Here is a 23,767-nt window from a genome sequence, read left to right on the forward strand (position 1 = left end):
AGCCCTGGTCCGGGAAGATCCCACATGCCGTGGAGCAACTAAGCCCATGCGCCACAACGACTGAGCCTGCACTCTAGAGCCCGCAAGCCACAACTACTGAGCCCACGTGCTGCAACTACTGAAGCCTGCGCGCCTAAAGCCTGTGCTCCACGACAAGAGAAGCCACCGCAATGAGAAGCCCGCGCGCTGCAACAAAGAGTAGCCCCTGCTCAAAGTGACCACAGAAACCTGCGCGCAGCAACGAAGACCCAACACAGCCATAAATAAATAAATAAATAAATAAATAAATAAATAAATAAATAAATAAATAAATCTATCAGGAAAAAAAGAGAGAGAGAGAAGGGCTCTGGAATCAAACTGCTTAGTTTCAAATCCTGGTGCCATCACTTCCTAGCCAGGTGAGCTCAAGCAGGGTACTTAATCTTTTTGAGCCGCAGTTTCATTTCCCTGAAAATGGAAACAGTTACTGTATCTATTCAATGGACCATGAAAGGAGTTAGTGTTCACAAAGTGGTTAGCATACTGACTAGCACTCATATATGTTAGCTTATAATGATAAAATGAAGAACCTATGTCATAATGTGCAGGTACAGAGACACTAAAAGCAAATTTTTTTTCCAAAAGGGAATGGTAATAGCCAATGTAAAGTTAGAATAGTCACAGTACTATTTGAAGAAACAGCACTAGCATCCAGGCCAAATAAAACACGTCAACAATGTCAGATAAAAATTAAACCAAAAGAAAAAGAGAAGCTCTTTCAACAGCACAAATATGGAAAGAATAAAAATATTGAGACTAGTCTAATAACCTAACACGCTACTACTTATACTGAAAGATTAAACGGCAAAATGCCGCTCCAGCTGAGAACTAACGTGAGGTTCTCAACCTTCTAGAGCTACTACATCAAATGTCGTAGCCATTACCATAACTAGTTGGCTTAACAAAAAATATTTTTTAATGATGTTCAGGAATAGGAGATAATTTCCTTGATCTTAGTAAAAGGACAAGCTACTGTGTTACAAACGAAGTTTTACCAGCTTCTCCAGGATCGTCCTCCCGTAACATAACAGCACTGAGAGTTACATCCTCTGTTACACTGTGGGGCTCTGTGTTTGTGAAGAGCCCTGCACGCTGTGATGAGAATGCAGCGGCCCAATTACTGTCATCCAGATTAGTTACCTGAAAAAATAAAAGGAAGATACAGAAAAGTAATGCGGTTATTGCTGCTGAGTGAATAAAGACTTTAATACTATTAAAATTTTTTAAAGACCATAGGTATGTGTTTTTCACTTTTAAAAGAGAGCCATGGGGCCATTTTATTAAGGAAATCATGGCTTTTTTTTTTTGGCCATGCCATGAGGCATGTGGGATCTTAGTTCCCTGACCAGGGATTGAACCTGTGCCCCCTGCGTTGGGAGCTCGGAGTCTTAACCATTGGACCGCCAAGGAAGTCCTGGTGGGTTTTTTTTTTTAAAAAAGGCAGTATATTCCTTCTTTTTTTTTTAATATCTATTTATTTATTTATTTATTTTTGGCTGCGCTGGGTCTTCCTTGCTGCGCACAGGCTTTCTCTAGTTGCGGTGAGCGGGGGCTGCTCTTCGTTGTGGTGCGTGGGCTTCTCGTTGTGGTGGCTTCTTTTGCTGCAGAGCACAGGCTCTAGGCGCACGGGCTTCAGTAGTTGTGGCTCATGAGCTCAGTAGTTGTGGCTCGCAGGCTCTAGAGCGCAAGCTCAGTAGTTGTGGCGCACGGGCTTAGTTGCTCCACAGCATGTGGGATCTTCTGGGACCAGGGATCAAACCCATGTCCCCTGTACTGGCAGGCGGATTCTTAACCACTGCGCCACCAGGGAAGTTCCAGTCCCAGCTTTTTTGTTTTCTTCTTTGCACTACCCCATACTTAAAAATAAAAAAGCCAATAAAGATTCCATTTTGTAATATTTAAGCTGATGTTAATAAGTAAACTAATATCAGCTTTAGTCCTATTGCTCTACGACTAGTTCAAATCAATTTTTTAATTTTGGGAAATAGTACAGGATGAATGACCCAGTTTCTACAACAAATAAATGGTAAAGAAAAAAAGAATGATGGAGGAACTTACAGATTAAAATACTTAAGAGACATACCAAGTAAATGCAATGTGTTGAGCTTGTTTGGATTCTGATTTGAACAAACTAACTTAAAAAATCTGACACAACTGAAGAAGTATGAACACTTAATGAAATACGTATTGTAATGAAAAAAGTACACATAAAATGGCTATTTGAAATGATAAAGGACTTGCTCTGTGTGTGTAGGGAGGGGTAAGACGTGTTAACAATATTGTACTTACGTTAAAGAAAGCATCCTTATGTCTCAGAGATACCTACTGAAGTATTTATGGATAAAATGGTATGAAATCTGGGAACTATAATGTGGGGGAAATGCTTGTGGGTGTAGATGAAACAAGATCAGCCATATGCTGATAACTGTTGAAAGTGGGCAATAAATACATGGAGGCTTACTCTACTATTGCATTTTTGGACATATTAAAAAATAGTAATAAAAATCTTTTTTAAATTTACCTTTACTTAAAATCCAGGCATGAGCAACAATAAAAATGTACCTTTAAATCAGTCTCCCCAGGGAAAAATGCTAAAGATGGGTGCTGGGGCCCTATATATTAGTGAGGTAGTAACTATGGGCTGAGGAGAGCTTAGCTTCAGCTACCGAAGACTGATTGATAGTTTACTCCCTTCTGGATACTCATCATCATTATTATAAAGATCAAACTGAAAACCTTACACAGCAGTGATATCTTGCATTCAGAAAAATACTTTGGGGCTTCCCTGGTGGCGCAGTGGTTGAGAATCTGCCTGCTAATGCAGGGGACACGGGTTCGAGCCCTGGTCTGGGAAGATCCCACATGCCACGGAGCAGCTGGGCCCGTGAGCCACAACTACTGAGCCTGCACGTCTGGAGCCTGTGCCCCGCAACGGGAGGGGCCGCGATAGTGAAAGGCCCGCGCACCGCGATGAAGAGCGGTCCCCGCACCGCGATGAAGAGTGGCCCCCACTTGCCGTAACCAGAGAAAGCCCTCACACGAACCGAAGACCCAACACAGCCAAAAATAAATAAGTAAAAATAAATAAATAAAGTAGCTATAAAATTAAAAAAAAAAAAAAAAAAAAAAGAAAAATACTTTGGTCCATAACCAAATCTTGGCAGGTAAACACATGGTAAAATCAACATAGCAAATACTGTACTTCCTTCAGGGCAATGTGTATATCTAAGACCACTTCTCACAGCTGATATCAAAATTGGCAAAACAGGGACTTCCCTGGTGGTCTAGTGGTAAAGAATCCGCCTTCCAATGCAGGGGATGCGGGTTTGATCCCTGGTCAGGGAACTAAGATCCCACGTGCCACAGGGCAACTAAGCCCATGCACCACAACTATTGAGCTCTCGTGCCTCAACTAGAGAGCCCGCACGCCACCACTACAGAGCCCACGCACCCTGGAGCCCACGCACCACAACTAGAGAGAGAAAACCCGCACGCTGTAACAAAGAGACCACGCGCCGTAAAGAAAAGATCCCGCATGCCTCAACGAAAATCCCGTGCGCCCCAATTAAGACCCGAAACAGCCAAAACAATAAGGAAAATAAATATTACAAAATAAAATAAAATAGGCAAAACAAATCAAGACAGTATCTTTGACTACAAAGTAATTTCCAAACATTTTGTAATAATCAGTACATATTTACTCTATCCTAGCCTTTAAAAGAGTAACAATTTTACTATTAATCTTGCAGTTCTGAAGCAGTAAATAATAAAACTCATCTTCTTTTGCTTAAACCCAGAAGCAGTCAATTCACTCATGTTTTTAAGAAGAATAAGAATAAACATTGCCAAAATAAACCAGTTTCATAAGCAAAGTAAAACTGTTCAATGACTAGATCACTGTTAGATATTAACACTCTAAAAATTCATAAGACTGTAATAAATATTTCTAAGATCGATTTAACCTTCTAAGACAAGGAGAGGTTTAACATGCAAAACCTCTTTTTAATAAGCACAGAGCCAAATAAAGAGCCATTTTTATCTTGTTTTTGGAACTAAATGGGCCATAATACTCTACTACTCCAACAAAAGTCTTCCGTTTTCTTCTTCTCAGTTAGATACAATTCTTTCTTTTTCTATAGGGTATTTTAAGCACCTAGGTCAAGTCATTCTGTATCACAGTTTATAAGACATTTCTTTTGCTATTTTAACTACTGTATCACAGTGATTCCTAAAAAGTGTCTCATCTACTTCTCCCAAAATGTTCTCTTGTCTTTCCTTTAATGCTTTGTCCTTCTTCCTTATGACAGTCTTCATTGATTACTCCTGGCTTCCTTCTCTTCTATGCTTCTTGGGCTCAGCTTTTATACCAATAGCAACCAATCGGAATTGATTTATTCTGATCAGCAAACTGTCAGATTAACACATTTTGTCGGCAACTAACTGCCACTGGTGCCACAGCTTCCACCTATGACATGAGTATGTTTAAGGGTCTCAGTTTTCTGAAAGTCTTTCCAATCAAAAACTGATTTCAATTAACATAACCGGATTATTTTATGACAAATAAGACTTCAATTCTCATTAAAAGCTTTTTAGCTAAATATCTTACATTAATAAAAAGGAAGAAAATTTCAGCCCCATCTTTCTACATACCATAGACAGATTTCCCAAGAACCCCGAAGACTGTGTAAGCCGAGGAGACCTCCCTCCAGTTCCAAGAATGCAGAAAACATCTGGCTGCCTTAGTAAGCTTCGGTTTGTTGGAGTAACTACTAGGAAGAGGTTAGTAAAAAGAATTCGAAATGCATGAGCCTTGATCATGGAAGAAAACAAGCAAACAAACAATAAAGAATAATTTTCACTTTTCAATTATTTAGATTCTAACCAAATAAATACTTTCAATATTAACATTTCCATCATATGAAGATTCAACTTATTTTTCTAAATATGAACTTTTAGTACTACTGAGCCCACCAAGAAAAACTTTACTGCAAACAGAGATGCTTTCATTATAGCATAATTGAGCATAAAAAAAAGGGACACTAATGAGTCCATGAATTTGCCAAATTCTAATTTTATAAAGCATACTATAGTATAGAGGACATGGGCCCTGGAGTAAGCAGATTATGGTTCGAATTTTGGTTCCATTACTTACATACTTACCTAGCTATGTTATCTGCATTAATCAACTTCTCTAAGTCTCACATTCGGTCTTGGCAAAATAGAGATAATATCTATGTCATAGTTAGTATGCATTTATGTAAAGAACAGTGACTTACACATGGTAAGAGTTCAACAAATAGTAACTGCAATCATTATTATTTGTTCTTAATTAAAGATAATTTATAAAATATAATATATATTACGGTATTAGTTGCTATTATTGTTATCATTATTAAATGCTTTAAAAGGAAGAAAAAAAAATCTTACAAGGTTGTCGAAATGAGCTGGGAGTTCGGGGGATAACCTGGTCTCTTGGTGTAGTATTAGCAAAAATTTCATCTTGGGATGCCCGAACTACAGGAAAAGTTAAGAAAAGTTTTTCATGTAGAAAAGACACCATCAAAGTTAGAATGAACCATATTTACATTATTCAAAATATGTGAATACATTTTTCAAAGGCAAGGTATTTTATGGCTACCATATTTTCTATGCAAAGAGTAAATAATTCCCTCTCCCCTTTAAATTCTCAGTTATCAGTCTTAGGTTGCTACACATTGAACTAAAAGTTGTTAGTCAGATTTCAAATAATAAAAAAAATCTAATTTCAGCAGAAGCTAACCACAGTATGATGGTTAGCAGTAAAATGGAACATCCTTATTTTCAGGGAAACATGAATCTCACTGAATTTCAGCATTATACTTACAAAAGAACACATCTGGGAAGTTAAAAAAAAAAAAAAACTAACTAAAACTAATGTCCATAGCATTTTATTATTATAGCTAGTGTTTAATATCGCTCATAAAAAGAAAAGTCTATAATCCTGATTCCAAACATGCTGCAATTTTTGTAATCATGCTTAAAATGCAAAGGATACTTAAAACTCTCTTCTGAGCGCTCTGTTTTCGTGCAGTCCGAGTCACCTCTGCCTCCCGGATCACAGGAGATGACATCTCTCCAAAGTCACTCCTAAAATGGCATAATCAAGCTCATGTGAATGAAATGAGAATGTAGCATTTGCAAAAAAACTTTATCATCATGATTGGACCAAAGGATCCTAAGTCAGCCAAGATGCAGATCATCCCAGTAGCCAAGTCTTTGATATTTTTGTTGATAATGCCCCTCTGGCTCCAAATCCTGCTTATCCCTTAAAGTCCTGCTCAAATTTTACCTGCACAAAGACTTCTTTGACTTTCTAATACCTGTTATTTTCTCCTGTGGAATTACTTTAACACGTGGAATCTAAATCTACATTATAACACTGTTTTAGAGAACTGCTTCATGAAGGTAAATCTTTCCTCTTTGGATTGAGGTCCCTAAAATTGCAGGAACTCTTAAAAGGATCTTCTGTAGTTTCCAAAATACTTCAAACCATGGATACTACTATTTAAGCTGGTGACTTGGGAGGCTAAGTAAAAAAGAAATCTAGTAAATTGGAGAGAAATGATCCTTCAAGTTTTTTCTCCCCAGACTACACTAAGGGTGTCTCCTGTCTCAGCACTACTGTAGTCACCATGCCCTTGTCATTCTCTGCCCAAAGTCTAGAAAATAAATTGTGTGAATTAAGAGGCCTGTATCTTAAGACAAGAATCTAATATTCATTTCCTCTACTTGAAAATCTTCCGATATCTATCTCTAGCCTACAGAATCAAGTCCAAATTTCCTAGCATGGTTTTTACAATCTGACCCCAGCTTACCAGTTCAGCCTTATATTCAGCCACAAACATCACTCCATACAAACATACACTGCATGTGACCATTCAGCTACGCTTTCATATCCTTACACCTTTGTACATGTTGCTTCTTTTACAGAGGTCTACATTTGCCCCCTTGGTCTACCTGGTGAATACTTACTCATCAAACAGCCTCCTGGAGTCTAAAGACACACAGATCCAGGTTGGCAACTTGGTTCTTCTATTTGTAAGCTTCCTAACTGACCAAGTTCCTTAACCTTTTTTAGCCCCAATGTTAGGTGTAAAAAGAGGATCATAGTAGCTATCCTGACAGGATTGTTAGAAAAATTAAATTAGCTAATAATATATTTAAAGCGTTTAAGTTACCAGTGTAGGCTACTGCTACTATTCAAACACCAACTAGAAAGTATTCTCCTTTGAGAGGTCTTCCTGATACCTCCCATGACAGGGAGACTTCATTGCTCCCCATTTCTTTTCCCACAGAGCAGTACAAAACACTTATCACTCCGTACTGCTCGGCTGTCTCCTCCACTACACATTCCCCCGAGGCCAAGAACCTTGAATAACTCATCTTTCACGCAGGTGCCTAGCATAGTGCCAGGGTCATAGAAAGAATTCAGTAACTATCTGGTGCTGGAACCTGTAATCAGAAAGTCTGGGCTGAGATCCCTGTTCCATCACTGACTGGCTCTGTGATCTCGGGCAGGTCACTCAGCATCTCGAATGCCGGGCCACCTCCTACCTCGCCCACCCCAGGAGCGAAAAATGTTGCGCGAAAGTGAGTAGGTGGCAGAGCCGCCGTGGGAACCAGGAGATCATCATTAGCCGTATCCCTTCCCGACCCAAGCGGCCTTTCTTCCATCAGCTGCAGTCTCCCAGCCCGGAAAAGGAGTCCTAGGGTCAGCACCCGGGCCCTCGTCGGCTTCCTCTGGGAGTCGGGCTTCACCTGTTTCGTTCCTCCAGCACCCTGGAGGGACAAGTGTCCGGGCTCGGACGTCACCACCAAAACTGACCTGTCCATGGCTATAGCCTTCTCCCACCGAGAACCTTGCAAACTCAGTCCCAGCTTGGCCGCCGCGTTTCAGCCTTCCCGCTCTCCGGAAGTAAACCCTTTGACCCGGAAGCACGTCCTCGCTAAGCCGCTGTAGAAAAAAGAGGCGAGGGGCGGGAGGGGAGAAGGAACAACGTTCCCATTCGGAGCATGCGCAACTTCTTCCGCCTGCCGCCTCTTGTCCGGTCTGCGCAGGCGCAAAGGTGTGCCAGCGGTTGACGTCGCTGGGCGGAGCGGGGCAGGACCGGGGTGGGGAAGGGGGCGGGGCCTGACCGTTTCGCCTCGCTGTGCGGCCGCCACTTTGCTTGACTGGCATTTATGGGCGTGGTCCAGGCGCCGGGGTTATCCTGCTGGGATACTTGACGTATATTGATAGTCTAGAAAAATGTGAAGTTATTTCCTGGTATTTTCTGTCAGAAACAGCCTGGACCTGGAATTCTGACGTGCAATCTCCGCTACACCTCGGGGGTCCCTGTCTCTCTCTTACTGTACTCACCTTGTTTTAACTGTAGTGTAAACCTCCTACAGTTTTTGAAATTGTTTTCCATAATGGCTATTTGTTCTTTACTTGGTATTTTTCCCTATTAAGGAGAAAAGGATCACCTGTCTTAAAAAAGCATAAAAGATGTTGGTATTGCCCTCTATTTCAAAGTGCAGGATAGGCAAAAAGTATATTCTGGCCCTGAAGGAATCAGTCGAAGTTTTGCCTTAGGCATTTACATTCCATTCTAATCCTGGGAAATGCCGTTCTAGGAAGGCTTCTTCATACCTAATTCCCGCTGAGACGACGTGGGGTTTTGAAGAAACGTGGCTTTGGGCTTCATGTAGGCTCGAAACCTCTGCGCTGCAGATTCCTCATCTGTAGAACAGAGGTAACGCCTTTATCGCAGAGTTGTTGGGAGGATTAAAACGACATGTCAAATGTGCATTGCACATGGTAGTCATCGAAATGTTAATCTTCTCCTCCAATAACTACTTGGGTCTCACCCTAGTGCTCTCTCATTTTTCCCATATCCTAATTTTCTTGTACAAAAGAACGCTTTTCTCTTATGGAAAATGAAATGTGGTCTTAATGGTTTTTGTCAGTGCCAGAGGCAGGTTTATTCAAAGTATGAGCCAGTGTTTCAGGTTCTTGCCATGTGTCCCCAGGCAAGTGAATGCCAATGCGTTTTATTCATGTAATGTACTTGAAGTGACTGACCATAAGGCACACAATAAAAGTGAAGAGCAGCTTTGGGCAAAGGATTAGCTCGGTGTTCAGTTCATATGCAAAGAGGGAACACTTGTTAAAAAGTGCATTGGGGTTCAATTATTTATTTATTTTTATTTATTTATTTATTTATTTATTTATTTATGGCTGTGTTGGATCTTCGTTTCTGTGCGAGGGCTTTCTCCAGTTGTGGCAAGCGGGGGCCACTCTTCATCGCGGTGCGCGGGCCTATCACTATCGCGGCCTCTCTTGTTGCGGAGCACAGGCTCCAGACGCGCAGGCTCAGTAGTTGTGGCTCACAGGCCCAGCTGCTCCGCGGCATGTGGGATCTTCCCGGACCAGGGCTCGAACCCGTGTCCCCTGCATTAGCAGGCAGACTCTCAATCACTGCACCACCAGGGAAGCCCCTGGGGTTCACTTTTGAAACACTCGATTAGCAGGCATAAACACCATACTGAAACTGCACAACTCGGATGGGATTCGAACCCAGCCAAAACTCAGACTTGGACTTGAACCCACTTTTAATTGAAATCCCACACCTGGTCTCAGGACTTAATGAAGCTCAGGGTCTTTATGTCTCGTTACAGAAAGAATTCAGTGAGAGACAAAGTGATAGGTAAGAAGTGGATTTATTTAGAGAGATACACATTCCACAGACAGAATGCAGTCCATCTCAAAAGGCGAGAGTGAGCCCCGAAATATGGGGTGGTTAGTTTATGACTGGGTAACTTCATAGACTAACAAGTGGGAGGATTATTCCAACTATTTTGGGGAAGGGACGGGGATTTCCAGGAACTGGGCCCCGGCCCACTTTTTGGCCTTTTATGGTCGTCCTGGAAACTGTCATGGCATCTGTGGGTGTGTCATTTAGATGCTAATGTATTACAATTACAATGAGTGTATAATGAGACTCAAGGTCTACTGGAAGTTGAATCTTATGCCATCTTGGACCTAGTTGGTTCTAACCAGTTTATGTCTTGTCCTCAATGGTTAGGCATTCTTTTAATGTGCCCTGCCCCCTTCCCTTCTGTTTCAGTTTTACGCCACTACATTTTGGGGTGGCTTGTTATGTAGCAATAGATAACTGGAACAAGTGGGATCAGACTATAACACTGTTTTATAATCTGCTTTTTCACTTAACAGTATGAACATTTTAATCATATCAAATATTTTTCATCTGCATCATTGTTAATTTAGCCAAATATTTTGAAAGAGGAAAATTTGTCTCTATTTACACTGACAATGCAACTTAACACAGTCTGACTTCAACCCTCACTGCTAAAATAAAACTGCTCCAAACAAGGTCACCAATGCTCTCTTTGTCAATAAAAGTTTGTTTTTCATCTCTCATCATCTTGGGTGCATTTGACACTGCAGACCACTCTCTTCTCTGCCACAGTCCTGTCCCTAGGTCTCATGACTTTCCTCATGAGCTTTTTTAAGTCTTCTCTGGCTTCTCTTGACTAGTTTCCTATGTGTGGGCTTTTGAAATCTGCCTTTCCCTTAAATGTTAATTCATTTTCTCCAGAATTCTGACCTAAGCTCTCTTTTCTTCAACTCTGCACTGTCCTCAGGCTTTTTTTTTTTTTTTTTTTTTTTATTTTTGGCTGCATTGGGTCTTTGTTACTGTGCGTGGGCTTCTCATTGTGGTGGCTTCTCTTGTTGCAGAGCACGGCTCTAGGGTGCGAAGGCTGCAGTAGTTGCGGCTCGCGGGCTCTAGAGTGCAGGCTCGGTAGTTGCAGCGCACGGGCTTAGTTGCTCCGCGGCATGTGGGATCTTCCCGGACCAGGGCTCGAACCCATGTCCCCTGCATTGGCAGACGGATTCTTAACCACTGCGCCACCAGGGAAGCCCTTTTTTTTTTTTTTTTTTTTGAATTATTTATGTATTTATTTTTGGCTGTGTTGGGTCTTCGTTTCTGTGCGAGGGCTTTCTCTAGTTGCGGCAAGCGGGGGCCACTCTTCATCGCGGTGCACGGGCCTCTCACCATCGTGGCCTCTCTTGTTGCGGAGCACAGGCTCCAGACGCGCAGGCTCAGTAGTTGTGGCTCACGGGCCTAGTTGCTCCGCGGCATGTGGGATCTTCCCAGACCAGGGCTCGAACCCGCGTCCCGTGCATTGGCAGGCAGATTCTCAACCACTGCGCCACCAGGGAAGCCCTGTCCTCAGGCTTTAAACTACCAACTCTTTCCTCCCAGATTCCCAATCTATAGTTCTAGTCCATATCTTGCTTTTTGTATTCCAGACTCATACGTCCAATTGCTTACTGGGCATGTTCACTTTGAGGATACAGAGTATCTGAAATTTAACATGTTCTAATTCTAAAACAGCAGTTTTCTTCTTTGAGCTCAAAACATTGCAAACATGCTATTAAAATTTCATAATATTCTTTTTATCTAAAGAAGTAGAATTACAGTAAGATTAAGTAATTTACTTCAGGTCATGGGCTTGAACTAAATTGAATCACAAGCCAAAAGGATAGTAAATAACATGAATCATGAATTAAATACAAATACCAGATTTTGGGTGAACCAAAACCACATGTAGGTTTTAAGACCTAGCTTGGCTCAGGAGACAATATTGCCTGGCGGTTAAGAGCAGTCTTGGAAATCAGGTTTCCCAGGTTTAAATCTCAGTTCTGCAGTTTATCAGCTATTTAACTATTCTAAACCTCACATCTATATAAATGAAAATATTCTCTTAGGGTAATTGTGAGGACTAAATACAAAAATAGCAATAGAGCAAAGTGGTCAAAAGCTCAGACTTGAGAGTTGGATTGACTTGGGTTACATCCTAGCTCCACCACCGCATACCAGCTACATGACCTTGGGTGCAAGTGTGTGCCTCAGTTTATTCTTTTTGGGTGTAATAATAGTATGAAATCATAAAGTTGTTAGGAGGATTTAGTGAGTTAATATGTGTAAAGCCTTAGAATAGTACCAGGCATTATATGTGTGGCATATTATACATGTTCAAAAATTATCAGTTCATTTTGCAACATCAAACTTAAGACATAGAGAAAGAGACATTAGTAACATAGATTGAACTGAACTAATTCCAATCCTTTTTTTTGCCTCTGATGCAGAAGCATTTTTCCCTGTTTATATAAAGATCTCAAAATAACTAATACTTTATATTGATAAATATAAATATAATTGCAAAGTCTCCTTTTGTTCTCCATATAAAGCAGTCCAGTGGTTATAATCCTGAAGAATCCTTTATTCAACCATTCACAAATAATTATCAAGTGTCAATTATGTACCAGGCACTGTGCTTGCAGCTGGGAGATATTGATTGGGGAAAAGGACATTTGCTGATTAAAAAAAAAAAAATCATGTAAACTTACCTATTCAAATATACATAATTGATCATAAACTTGGAATACATAAATATTTTAGATTACCATTATAGTCACCAAATACAATTTGGCATTTTTTTTTCCCCCTTTGGTCGTGCTGTGGCTTGTGAGATCTTAATTCCCTGTGGAGTCCTAACCAATGGATCACCAGGGAATTCCCTGGCCATTATTTTCTTAAAATATTCTTACTTAAAACCTGTTATGAGGTAAAACTGTTAGATCTCGTAAATTGATATTAGGGCTTGATTGGCAATGTTTTATTCTTTTTTTTTCCTTTTTGATGTCGACCAGCTCTTTTAGCTCTTTTATTTATTTATTTTAAAAAATTGTGATGACATATATATCACATAAAATTTACCATTTTAGCCATTTCCACGTGTGCAGTTCAGTGGCATTAAGTACATTTCACATTATTGTGCTAGGAAATATTTTAGTCTTAAACATAGAAACCAAATTATAAACCAAAATAAATCCAAAATTATTTTTTATTTAATTTGGCTTCCTGCTCAAGATGCATCAGATCTCGGTAGTCAGAATAAAATGCTGACACACATTTAATGCACAAGTAGCAGTGATATTGTAAAGCAGTTATACATCAGTGATGGGAAGGAAAACAGAGCTTTGAATGGATTTTAGGGGGAATCTGCAAGATATGAGTTTGGTCCGGAGAGAATAGGGAGCAAAAATAGAAAAATGTTAAATTTCAAGAAGAAGCAGCTCATGAATCAGGGGAGTAAAAAAATATTTAAGTGTGGAGCGTAAACCGTGTGTGCCCTCGAAGATACAGATGTGTTATCGGAACCTTACATATAGGAGAAACGCTAATGGAAGGACTCCCTGAGACACTGATAGGAGTCTAGGAAAGGTTGTGGTCGTGGTGGTGATAGCAGGAAGCTATTGATTGAGTACATTATGTCTTTTCCGATATGACATTTTTTGCCGGGGGTGGGGTGGGGGTAGTATCTGGTTTGAAGGAAAATGCTTTACCTTGAGGTCAAATGGGGTCAAAGTTTAAATACGGAGCCTAGTTGACCCTTGTGTGTCTATCTTGCCTGTAAAGCAGAGAGTGTAGTGTGTGTAGTGGGTAGGGTCTTGTCAGTTCATATTTGATGAGTTATTTCACCTCTTTACACTTCAGTTTCCTCTTCTGCAAAACTGAGATAAGAGTATTGTCCTCCGAAGTTTGTACGCGTGATTAAATATTATTTATGTAGCAATTTGAGAGGTGGCACAGAACACAAAGCCTCCTTGGGTTGAATCCTGGCTCCTCCACTTACTCAGTGGAGCCTTGAACAAACTACCTCTCTGCTTCTGTATAACATAAATGATAGTACTTACCTGAGAAATTTATCGTGAGGATTAAATGAGTTTACACAGACAAATCACTTAGAACAGCGTTTGGTCTATAATAATCAATAAACATAGACTAATATTATAATGCACCACGTATAGTAAATATTTAGTATGTGTTTGCTCTTTTGTTCGGCTCCAAGAAGGCAGGGACCGTATCTGTTTTATTCATCTCTACCTTTTGTCACTTTGTAGGTGCTCAAATTTTTTTGAATGAGTGGGTCATTTCCAATCAATACAACTGCATTCAATCCCTCAACAAATATTCTAATAAGAATATCTACATTTATATAATCAGACTGAATTTATTTTCATTTATTTTATATTCTATCATATATAGATACCTCACAGTACTCTATACCAGTTCAAAAGAGTTCTTTGTCATCTTAGTCTTGTGGAGCTTAAAAACAGGAAGAACTCTTGAATAATTTATGTGTTATAGCTTCTCCTCTTAATCCTTTCAAATTGTGTTCAATGTGAATAGGAAAACAGAATGGTGAAATGTAAAACTTCATAATTTCAAGTTACTCTGTTATTGCTAAATTGTGATTTAAACAGTGATGTCTGGGAGATTTTTAACATGAAATCATAAATATGTTATTGCTTCTTAGAATTCTGACAGTAATGGTGAGCTCAATACAGGTTTCACTGCAGCTTGTGCTTCTACTGTTGAAAGCATAGAGCAGTCAGTGACATTTTTAAGGTGGTAGTGAATTTGCTGACAAAAAGTTTGCCGGACAAATAAATCAATTGCAGTGACTCTTTACAGACATCTCAGGCGTCATCAATAGTGAACATGATATTGGGGGCGATCAAAAAACTAAAATCGTTAATCCCTGTTGATACAGGACATGCTCCAGCTAAACTACAAAACTATTATTGCAGCTTCTGCATTTTGCTTTGCTGTTTTCGCGTACTTCTCTGCTTGGCATAGAAATTCTGTAAATCAAATACGCACTCACATTCCTGATGAATGATTTCTTAGGGCCTTTGAGACAGCATTGCTTTGTTCTGTTTTCTCTAAATAGCATGATTTATACTCTATTTAGCTTTTAATATGAAAAGAAGGTAGCTAGCATGAACCTTACCCCATAAATTCGACTGGCTAAAAAAAGTCACATTAAAAATTTTTTTTCTTATAATGGTCTTACTTCTGACTGAGCCCTCATCCTCCCTGGTTTGGTGGGTTGAAGGCAGGAAATTCAACCTCACACATCACAGGGGTTCTTTCCTCTTCTCTAGGGTTTGCATAAGAATCCATGCGGTGGCTTCTATGGTGCTAAGAACACAGATAATGGCATTCAGCCTTCAGTCCACTTTACCAAATGCAGGTCATTGTCCAGATCTCTGTGTCTGACAGTCAGAAAGATGGGAGGCACGTGCTGCATACCCAGTGAGGTGGAAGAGGGTAGGGAGGGGTTAAAAGAACACGGCGAAAACTAACACATCATTATCTAAATGAAAACCTTTTGAGAAACAATGTAACAAGTAATTTAAAAACTTGAATGGATCCCATATATGTACAGTTATCTTTTTCTATAAGTAAATATCCTCTAATTAGATGATCTATGAAAATGTATGCTATGAATCTATTCTTTAACAACAACACAATTTTCAAGAGGTTATTTATTTATTGGCCATGCTGTGTGGCATGCAGAATCTTAGTTCCCCAACCAGGGATCGAACCTGTGTCCCCTGCATTGGGAGTGCAGAGTCTTAACCACTGGACCACCAGGGAAGTCCCAAGGGGTTATTTTAATGATTGAAAATGTAGTATATTTAGTTTGTAAATCAAGAGCAGGCATGGACTTTCAAAATACTTTGAGGATATTTTGAGCTACAAACATATTGACATATAAGAGCCAACTATGCAGGTTCTATAAATAGAAGAGCATTTAAAAGCATAAAATGATAAAATGTAAGTATTGGCAGTGCACTATAATGCCAAGAAAACCTGGGTCTGTCTTGAACACTGCCCTTGAAACTTGTTAGGAAGCTGGAGTCTGTGCCGCAAAAGGGCATTAGGTACGTCTGTGCTTAGAAATCTGTCCTGGCTTCCTATTTGCAATTTTTAAAAGATTGAGTTTAATCTTCAGGAAACTGCCTGCCATCCTTGGGGAGTCCTTCTGCTTCTTTGTCCTTCACAAGATCAACTGAAGTTCTTCAGCTGTGTAAGAAGACTGAATTTCAGGTAATAGAAGAAAGTTAAACTCCTTTTGCTTTTTGAATGATGACTTAATTTTTTCTGATTTAGCTATGGAGTTATGACTTAATTACTTAATTTTTAAAAAATTATTTTTACTTAAAGATAGTATAAGAATGTTAGGGAAAAAGAAATAATTCAAAAGTCATCCATATTACTATGGCTAGGACAGTTATTTTTATTATTGCACATTATCCCCCATATGTTGATATTCATATTTTACATATAGCAATGAGATTCATATAGCTTTTAAAATTTATATTCCAGAAACTGTTATTTACTTGACACTGACAATGAGGAATTCTCTATGCCTTTGTGATCCTGTTTTGTTTTCCCACAGCTGTATTTTTGCTTTTCTTCCCCTACCTACTCAGATCCCCCTAACTCTAACTTCCTCAACCCTCCCTCCTCTAAAACCATGTTAACAACCTGGAATGTATTTTTCAGTACCTTTTCCAGGCTCATGTAACACACACACATGTAACACAATCCTTCCATGTATTTTGCTTTGTTCACTTTAAATACCTCATAGAAATCCCTCTAAATCAACCATTAAAAATCAAACTTGAGTACTTCACTGGTGGCGCAGTGGTTAAGAATCTGCCTGCCAATGCAGGGAACACAGGTTCAAGCCCTGGTCCGCAAAGATCCCACATGCCACGGAGCAACTAAGCCCGTGAGCCACAACTGCTGAGCCTGCGCTCTAGAGCCTGTGAGCCACAACTACTGAGCCCACACACCGCAACTACTGAAGCCCGCGTGCCTAGAGCCCGTGCTCCACAACAAGAGAAGCCACCGCAATGAGAAGCCCACGCACCCCAACGAAGAGTAGCCCCTGCTCACCGCAACTAGAGAAAGCCTGGGTATAGCAACGAAGACCCAACGCAGCCAAAAATAATAAACAAATAAAATAAAATTTATAAAAAAAAAAATCAAACTTGGACTGCCCTCGTGGCGCAGTGGTTAAGAATCCTCCTGCCAATGCAGGGGACACATGTTCAAGCCCTGGTCCAGGAAGATCCCACATGCCGCAGAGCAACTAAGCCTGTGCGCCACAACTACTGAGCCTGCACCCTAGAGCCTGTGAGACACAACTACTGAGCCCGTGTGCCACAACTACTGAAGCCCACGTGCCTAGAGCCCGTGCTCCGCAACAAGAGAAGCCACTGCAATGAGAAGCCCTTGCACTGCAACAAAGAGTAGCCCCTGCTCGCAGCAACAAAGACCCAACGCAGCCAAAAATAAATAAATAAATATATTAATTAAAAAAAAAAAAATCAAACTCTTTTTTTTTTTTTTTGGCTTGTAGGGTCTTAGTTCCCCAACCAGGGATTGAACTCTGGCCTTCTGCAGTGAGAGCGGCGAGTCAACCACTGGACTGCCAGGGAATCCCCTCAAACTCATTTTTAATGGCTGCATAATATTCTCTGTTATGAATGTATCATAATTAATTTAATCATTCTTTTGATGGTCATTCACCCTATTTCTGTTTTTCTACTACACTGTAGCAGTAAAGTACATATATATATACTTTTATTTCTTTGGTGTAGCTATCAGGAGTAGGATAGCTGGGTCAAATAAGCCTACTTTGACTTTCAATAGGTAATGGCAGATAGCAAATTAAAATTTTTGCTTACCAAAGGCTCTACAAGGCACATTTCCATCAGCAATATATGACTCCTTTCTTGCCCTCTAACCTCTCTTCTGGGCTTGTGGTGTTATCTTTTTGCAAATTTTCCCCGTGTGTTGGGTTCTTTGGTACATTGTTTTGCATCTCTCTGTCTACAAGTTAGTTTGAGCATTTTTTTTTTTTTAATGTTTATGGGCCATTTGAATTTGCTCTCCTCTGAACTGCCTAGAAATATCTTTCACCCATTTTTCTTTTGGATTGTTTCATCTCAATTCTTAAGAACCTTTTGTATTTTATAGATATTAACCCTATATATTTTGTTATATTTTCCCAAATGAACTGACTTTGTAATATATTTTGTCAAATTTTAAATCTATAAATTCCTTAATTTCATTATCTTAATTTAAATATATAAAATATTTTTAAAATATTTATTTATTTATTGACTGCTTCAGGTCTTAGTTGCGGCATGCAGGATCTTTCGTTGTGATGCGTGGGCTTAGTTGCCCCGTGGCATGTGGGATCTTAGTTCCCCAAACAGGGATCGAACCGGCGTCCCCTGCATTGCAAGACGGATTCTTTTTTTTTTTTTTTTAAACCTCCAAATCATTGCACAATTTATTTTTAGTAGTAGGAGTTACAAGTTGCAATAACTTGTCTGTTATTTCGGAGGGGATATCTGAGCATGGCCCAGACCATGATTCCTTAAAACCTTTATCATTGTAGGTCTAGTCTAACTTCAGAAATTTTTATGTTCTACTGTTCTCTTTTCTCCACATTGAACTTCACCTGGTTAACTCTACCTGATCCTTCAGAATTTAGCATAATCAGCATTGCTTTAAATAGCTGACATCCAACTGATCTTCCTGGATCTCTCATAGGATCTACAATACCATGAACTTTCCTTTACAACACTTGTCACTTTCAAATTTACATTTCTTTTTGTGGCTAATGTTTCTCTGACCCTATCAGGTGGCTTTTTTTCTTCCTAATTGTTCAAAATACACTTTAGATAGTGGTTAGAGAGGAGGTGCTACATGGAGTTTGGGGAGAGAGACTAACTAAGAATGATTGTTGTCATCTATGAGTTTCCATAGTTACATATTACAATGAATATCTTTTGTCCTAATGAAGGGCAAGACGGATTCTTAACCACTGGACCGACCACCAGGGAAGTCCCATAAATATATAAAATATTTTAATTTAAAAATAGCTTTTGAGTTTCTTAAATTGGCTAAGAAAGTCTCCCCTATCTCTAGACTACACTTCCAGTCTCTTAGATTTCTTTCTTTTTTTTTTTTTTTTTTATTTATTTTTGGCTGTGTTGGGTCTTCGTTTCTGTGCGAGGGCTTTCTCTAGCTGTGGCGAGAAGGGGCCACTCTTCATCGCGGTGCGCGGGCCTCTCACTATCGCGGCCTCTCTTGTTGCGGAGCACAGGCTCCAGACGCGCAGGCTCAGTAATTGTGGCTCACGGGCCCAGTTGCTCCGCGGCATGTGGGATCTTCCCAGACCAGGGCTCGAACCTGTGTCCCCTGCATTGGCAGGCAGACTCTCAACCACTGCGCCACCAGAGAAGCCCTGTTTTACTTTATATTTAAAAAATTTAGTATATCTGGAATTTGCTTTTTGTGCGATATAGGGGTTGCACTTTCATTTGCTTCAAATGGATAGCTAGTTGTGCCAGCATTTACTAAGAAATTCCTTCTTACTGAAAGACAATTTTGTCATATATTAATGTTATATACTAGAATCTACTTCTGGACTCAGTTCTACTCTACTAATTAATGTTATTTCTTTTTAAAAAATATTTATTTATTTTTGGCTGTGTTGGGTCTTAGTCACGGCAGGCAGGCTCTTAGTTGAGGCGTGCGGGCTTCTCTGGTTGTGTGCGGGCTCAGTAGTCCTGCGGTATGTGGGAGCTTAGTTCCCTGACCCGGGATTGAACCCGCGTCTGCTGCACTGGAAGGCGGATTCTTTACCACTGAAGGGCCAGGGAAGTCCCTTAATGTTATTTCTTCTTTTTGAACTTTAAGATCATTTAGTTCAATTTCAAAACTTCACCAGTTGAAATTCAAATTGGAATCATATTACATTAAAATGTTAATTTTGGGGAATTGATATTTTATGATATTGTCTCCCATTCAAGAATATAGTTTGTTCAGATCTTGATTTATGTTCTTTAAAGACTTTTTAATAGCTCTTTCTTGTTTGATTCCTTGAGACATTTATAATTTTTGTCTGTTACAATCTTTACCCTCATATCAACTTCTAAGTGCTTATTGTGAATATAGAAAAAAAAGCTATTGATTTTTGGCATATTTATTTTGTATCCAGCTACCTTCCTAAGTTCCTGAATAATTCTAATTGACTTTTTGAGCTTTTCAAGTATTTATTTATAATAACTTCATTTTCTAGTGTTTATAATGTTTTATTCTATTGATTTAAGGCATCCATTAGCACTAATAGGGGACACTAATATCCCCTATTTCATAGCATTGTTTTGAAGGCTAAATAAAAACCTGTAAAGTGCTTAGAGCAGTGGGTGGCACATGGTAGGGGTCCAAGAAATAACTAATATTGTTATTACTTCTAAACTATCAGAGTTTATGAGTTCTTGAATCCCAAGTTTCTCACCAGAACATCATGCCAAAGAACAAGAATTCAGCTATCACTTGATGGTTTTTCTTATTCTTTCATCATTCTCCATTTAAATTGGTTTTGGGGAGCATGGGTAACAGGTTTCTTAAGCTTTTATTTGTGATTCTATCACCTTGATAGGATGACAGGAAAGGACAGCAGAGAAATAGTCTATGGGGATGATTCCATAGATTGTTATTATGTAATAACAGATTAACAAATAAAAATAAAAATGATTACATAATAATGTTATTATTTTATAACAGCAACCTCTGGAATCATTATTATTCCACAGATTACCTTCCCTTGGAAAAGAGACATTATAGTTAAACTAGGTTTAAGGCTGGATACTGAATATGTTTTGGTTTAACTCATGGGGTGTTTTTGAATTTGTGTGCAGGTCAAGGAGACCTGTCACAAAATCTTTTGCTTCCTAGAATTTGTTACCTTTCTTCCTCGAAGTGAGATAAAGCAGTTGAGCCAATTGTGACTAACTCTACTGCTCCTCTCAGTGAGTTTCACAAGCAACTGAGCCAAGAAAAAAGTCCTTCCTTATGATGTAATAGCCTTGGGGAGATGAACTCTAGGGTAGCTATAGCTCTCTTCCGGCAGACAGTGGGGTGGGGAGGTGGCACTGTAAATTGTCTTCAATTTCCAGGGCTGACATGGTTTGACATTTTACTTCTATCTTATTTGGATGACATCCCGAGACCTGTCCTCTTTACCCTCTCTGAACAAGAACCTTGGCAGGGGGCCCAGGACAACAAAATCATTAACTCTGTATCCGGCATTAGCCACATCCTGCTAAGGAGAGGATGCCCTGACCATCAGAATATCCTGTACTGGTTCAGAGTGGAAGGATGAAGGGAGGGGTGATGGGTGCCTCTTCCTTCTTTAGTGCCATCCTCTATGACAGCACTGGTGGAATGAAATTAATGGCATGGAGGTAGCCAATATCATCTCTTTGTTTCTGAACAAGTTAAGAGCTAGCTGTTAGGTGTTTGACATAGTAATTACCAGCTGGTCTAGCTTCTGCAGGAGCCCAAGATGCATTTCAGGAATCATAACTGTCTTTTAGTGTAATAAAATAGACTCTATGTCTCCAGTTAAAATCTTGCACAATCCAAGTCATGCTTTAGTGAAGTCAGAAAACCCAACGGAATAAATGAACAAAGTGAGAACTTTTTCCAGAATAGTTCTGGTAGAGAATGACTGAATCAACTTCTGGGAACTATAAGTTTGTATCTTAAACACGTAAACCCCACAGATGGTTACTGTCTCCTTTTACCATTACTTCAAATAGTTACCAGAAATAATGAACAGATAAGGCCTATCTGGAGAAGGTTCAAAGTCATTTTTGAGAAACCTCACAGAAACCTAATGCAGGATGTACTAACAAATATAAAACCCCCAAATCCCACTGGGTTGAATTAATCCCTTATTTGCTTGAATGTTCAATGTACTTTATTCCAACCAAATGAATTTTTATCATTTAATTCTTGTGCCCATCCATTGCTCCCATTTCTAAAAACAAAGAAAGCAAGAAAGGCAGTAAATGAAACATGCAATTCAGTGCAGAGGTTGAATAAAATCTGAATCATGACACTGGTTTCAGAAGCACTCATTTTCTTCTAATATGAATCATTTATGTCTGATTGAAGGTGAGGGGGTGAGGTGGAGGCAAAACGCTTTTTGTGTCTAGAAATGAAAAGCAGAGAAAATAAAGTTTACTATTTATATCACTCCTAAAACTAAGTCAGTAGAAGGGGAAGTTTCTGTCATCACTGAATAATATAAAATGTCGGGTAGACTGGATGTGTACTAACCCAAATGGAAGGTAATTCAGTGGGATAATGGTTAACAGCATTTCATGGACACTATATTGGTTCTGGAATTGTGGAACTAGCCCAGACTGGACCTCTTATTGATTCATGAAGGTCTCCTCTGACTTTAGGTTTCCCTTAGAAGGATCTCTGCAGAGTAGCTTAATTCTGGGGCTTTCCTAGGTGGCATCTCTCTAGGGAGACCCTTAGGTCTGCTGATTCAATTTGGCATGTTTCGGATTATCCTAGAGTAGACCCATGCTGGTCTTTGTTACTGCAAAATTAGTAAAATGCTGTGTAGTAGGCTGATAATGGCTTCCAAAGATATATTCCCATCCTAATCCCCAAACCTGTGAATGCTACCTTCATTTGAAAAAAGGATCTTTGCAGGTGTGATTAAGGATCTTGAGATTATCCTGGATTATCCGGCTATGCCCTAAATGCCAACATAAATGTCCTTAAAAGACAGATGAGACACAAAGGCGATATGAAGATGGAGGCAGTTTGGAGTGATTGCGGCCTAATGCCCACGAATGCTGGCAGCAAGGAATGACTTCTCTCTGGGAACCGCTAGAGGGAGCGAGGCTTCGCCAACACTTTGATTTTGGACTTTGGGCCTCCAGAACTGTCACAGAAAGTTTGTTGCTTTAAGTCACCAAATTTGTGGTAATTTGTTATAGTAGCCCTAGGAACTAACACATACTGCTTAGCTAGGACACCAATGTCTTTTTAGAAAATAATAGAAACAAGTCGACAACATATGAGAACCCAGTTAATAAATAATAATTTACCACCCTAATGCATTTTTGTGGGTAAAACACCAAAGTGCCATTTAAGAAAGACAAGAGGAACAAACATGTTTATATCACTGGAAATGTAGGTGGAGAAATATTTCAATGACATGTATTTGAAAGATGCCTTGTGGATGTGGTACAGCTGAATTTGAAGTTTGTCAATACTGGCTCTGAAACAGACTTTATACAGGCATACCTCACTTTATTACAATTAGCAGATTATTGTGTTTTTTACAAACTGAAGGTTTGTGGCAACCCTGCAGCAAGCAAGCTTATTGGAACCATTTTTCCTACAGCATTTGCTCACTTCGTGTCTCGGTGTCACATTTTGGTAGTTCTTGCAATATTTCAAACTTTTTCATTATTATTATATTTGTTATGGCCATCTGTGATCAGTGATCTTTGATGTTACTATTTTAATTGTTTGGGGTGCCACAAATCATGCCCATATAAGGCCTCGAACTTAATAAATGTTGTGTGTGTTCTGACTGTTCCACTGATTGGCCATTCCTGTCTTGCCCTTTCCTCAGGCCTTCCTATTCCCTGAGACACAACAGTATTGAAATTAGGCCAATTAATAACCCTACAATGGCCTCTAAGTGCTCAACTGAAAGAATGTGTTGCATGTCTCACACTTTAAATCAAAAGCCAGAAATGATTAAGCTTAGTGAGGAAGGCATGTCCAAAGCCTCTTGTACCAGATAGCCAAATTGTGAGTGCTAAGGAAATTAAAAGTGCTACTCCAACGAACACACAAATGATTAGGAAATTAAACAGCCTTATTGCTGATACGGAGAAAGTTGCAATGGTCTGGATACAAGA

At 39.6% G+C, this 23,767-nt stretch overlaps 1 protein-coding gene across 3 annotated transcripts in view; it reads right to left on the bottom strand.

Annotated features, from left to right (window-relative positions):
- Positions 1 to 8,048, bottom strand: part of NUP107 (nucleoporin 107) — a 43,781-nt gene extending 35,733 nt beyond the window's left edge. The window contains exons 1-5 of one of the 3 annotated variants that reach the window (XM_007195048.2): positions 7,904 to 8,048; positions 6,074 to 6,165; positions 5,467 to 5,553; positions 4,690 to 4,805; positions 1,035 to 1,179 (exon numbers count right to left, since the gene is read on the bottom strand). In XM_007195048.2, coding sequence (XP_007195110.2) covers positions 1,035 to 1,179; positions 4,690 to 4,805; positions 5,467 to 5,553; positions 6,074 to 6,165; positions 7,904 to 7,911 — 448 coding nt within the window. In that variant the 5' untranslated portion in view covers positions 7,912 to 8,048. Of the gene's footprint in view, positions 1 to 1,034; positions 1,180 to 4,689; positions 4,849 to 5,466; positions 5,554 to 6,073; positions 6,166 to 7,903 lie in introns of those variants that run through there. The other 2 variants (XM_028162044.2, XM_028162045.2) reach the window with 2 other exon arrangements.
- Between the last annotated feature and the right edge of the window lie 15,719 nt (positions 8,049 to 23,767).

Source organism: Balaenoptera acutorostrata, chromosome 11, assembly GCF_949987535.1.
Source record: "Balaenoptera acutorostrata chromosome 11, mBalAcu1.1, whole genome shotgun sequence".
NCBI classification, from domain to species: Eukaryota; Metazoa; Chordata; class Mammalia; order Artiodactyla; family Balaenopteridae; genus Balaenoptera; species Balaenoptera acutorostrata.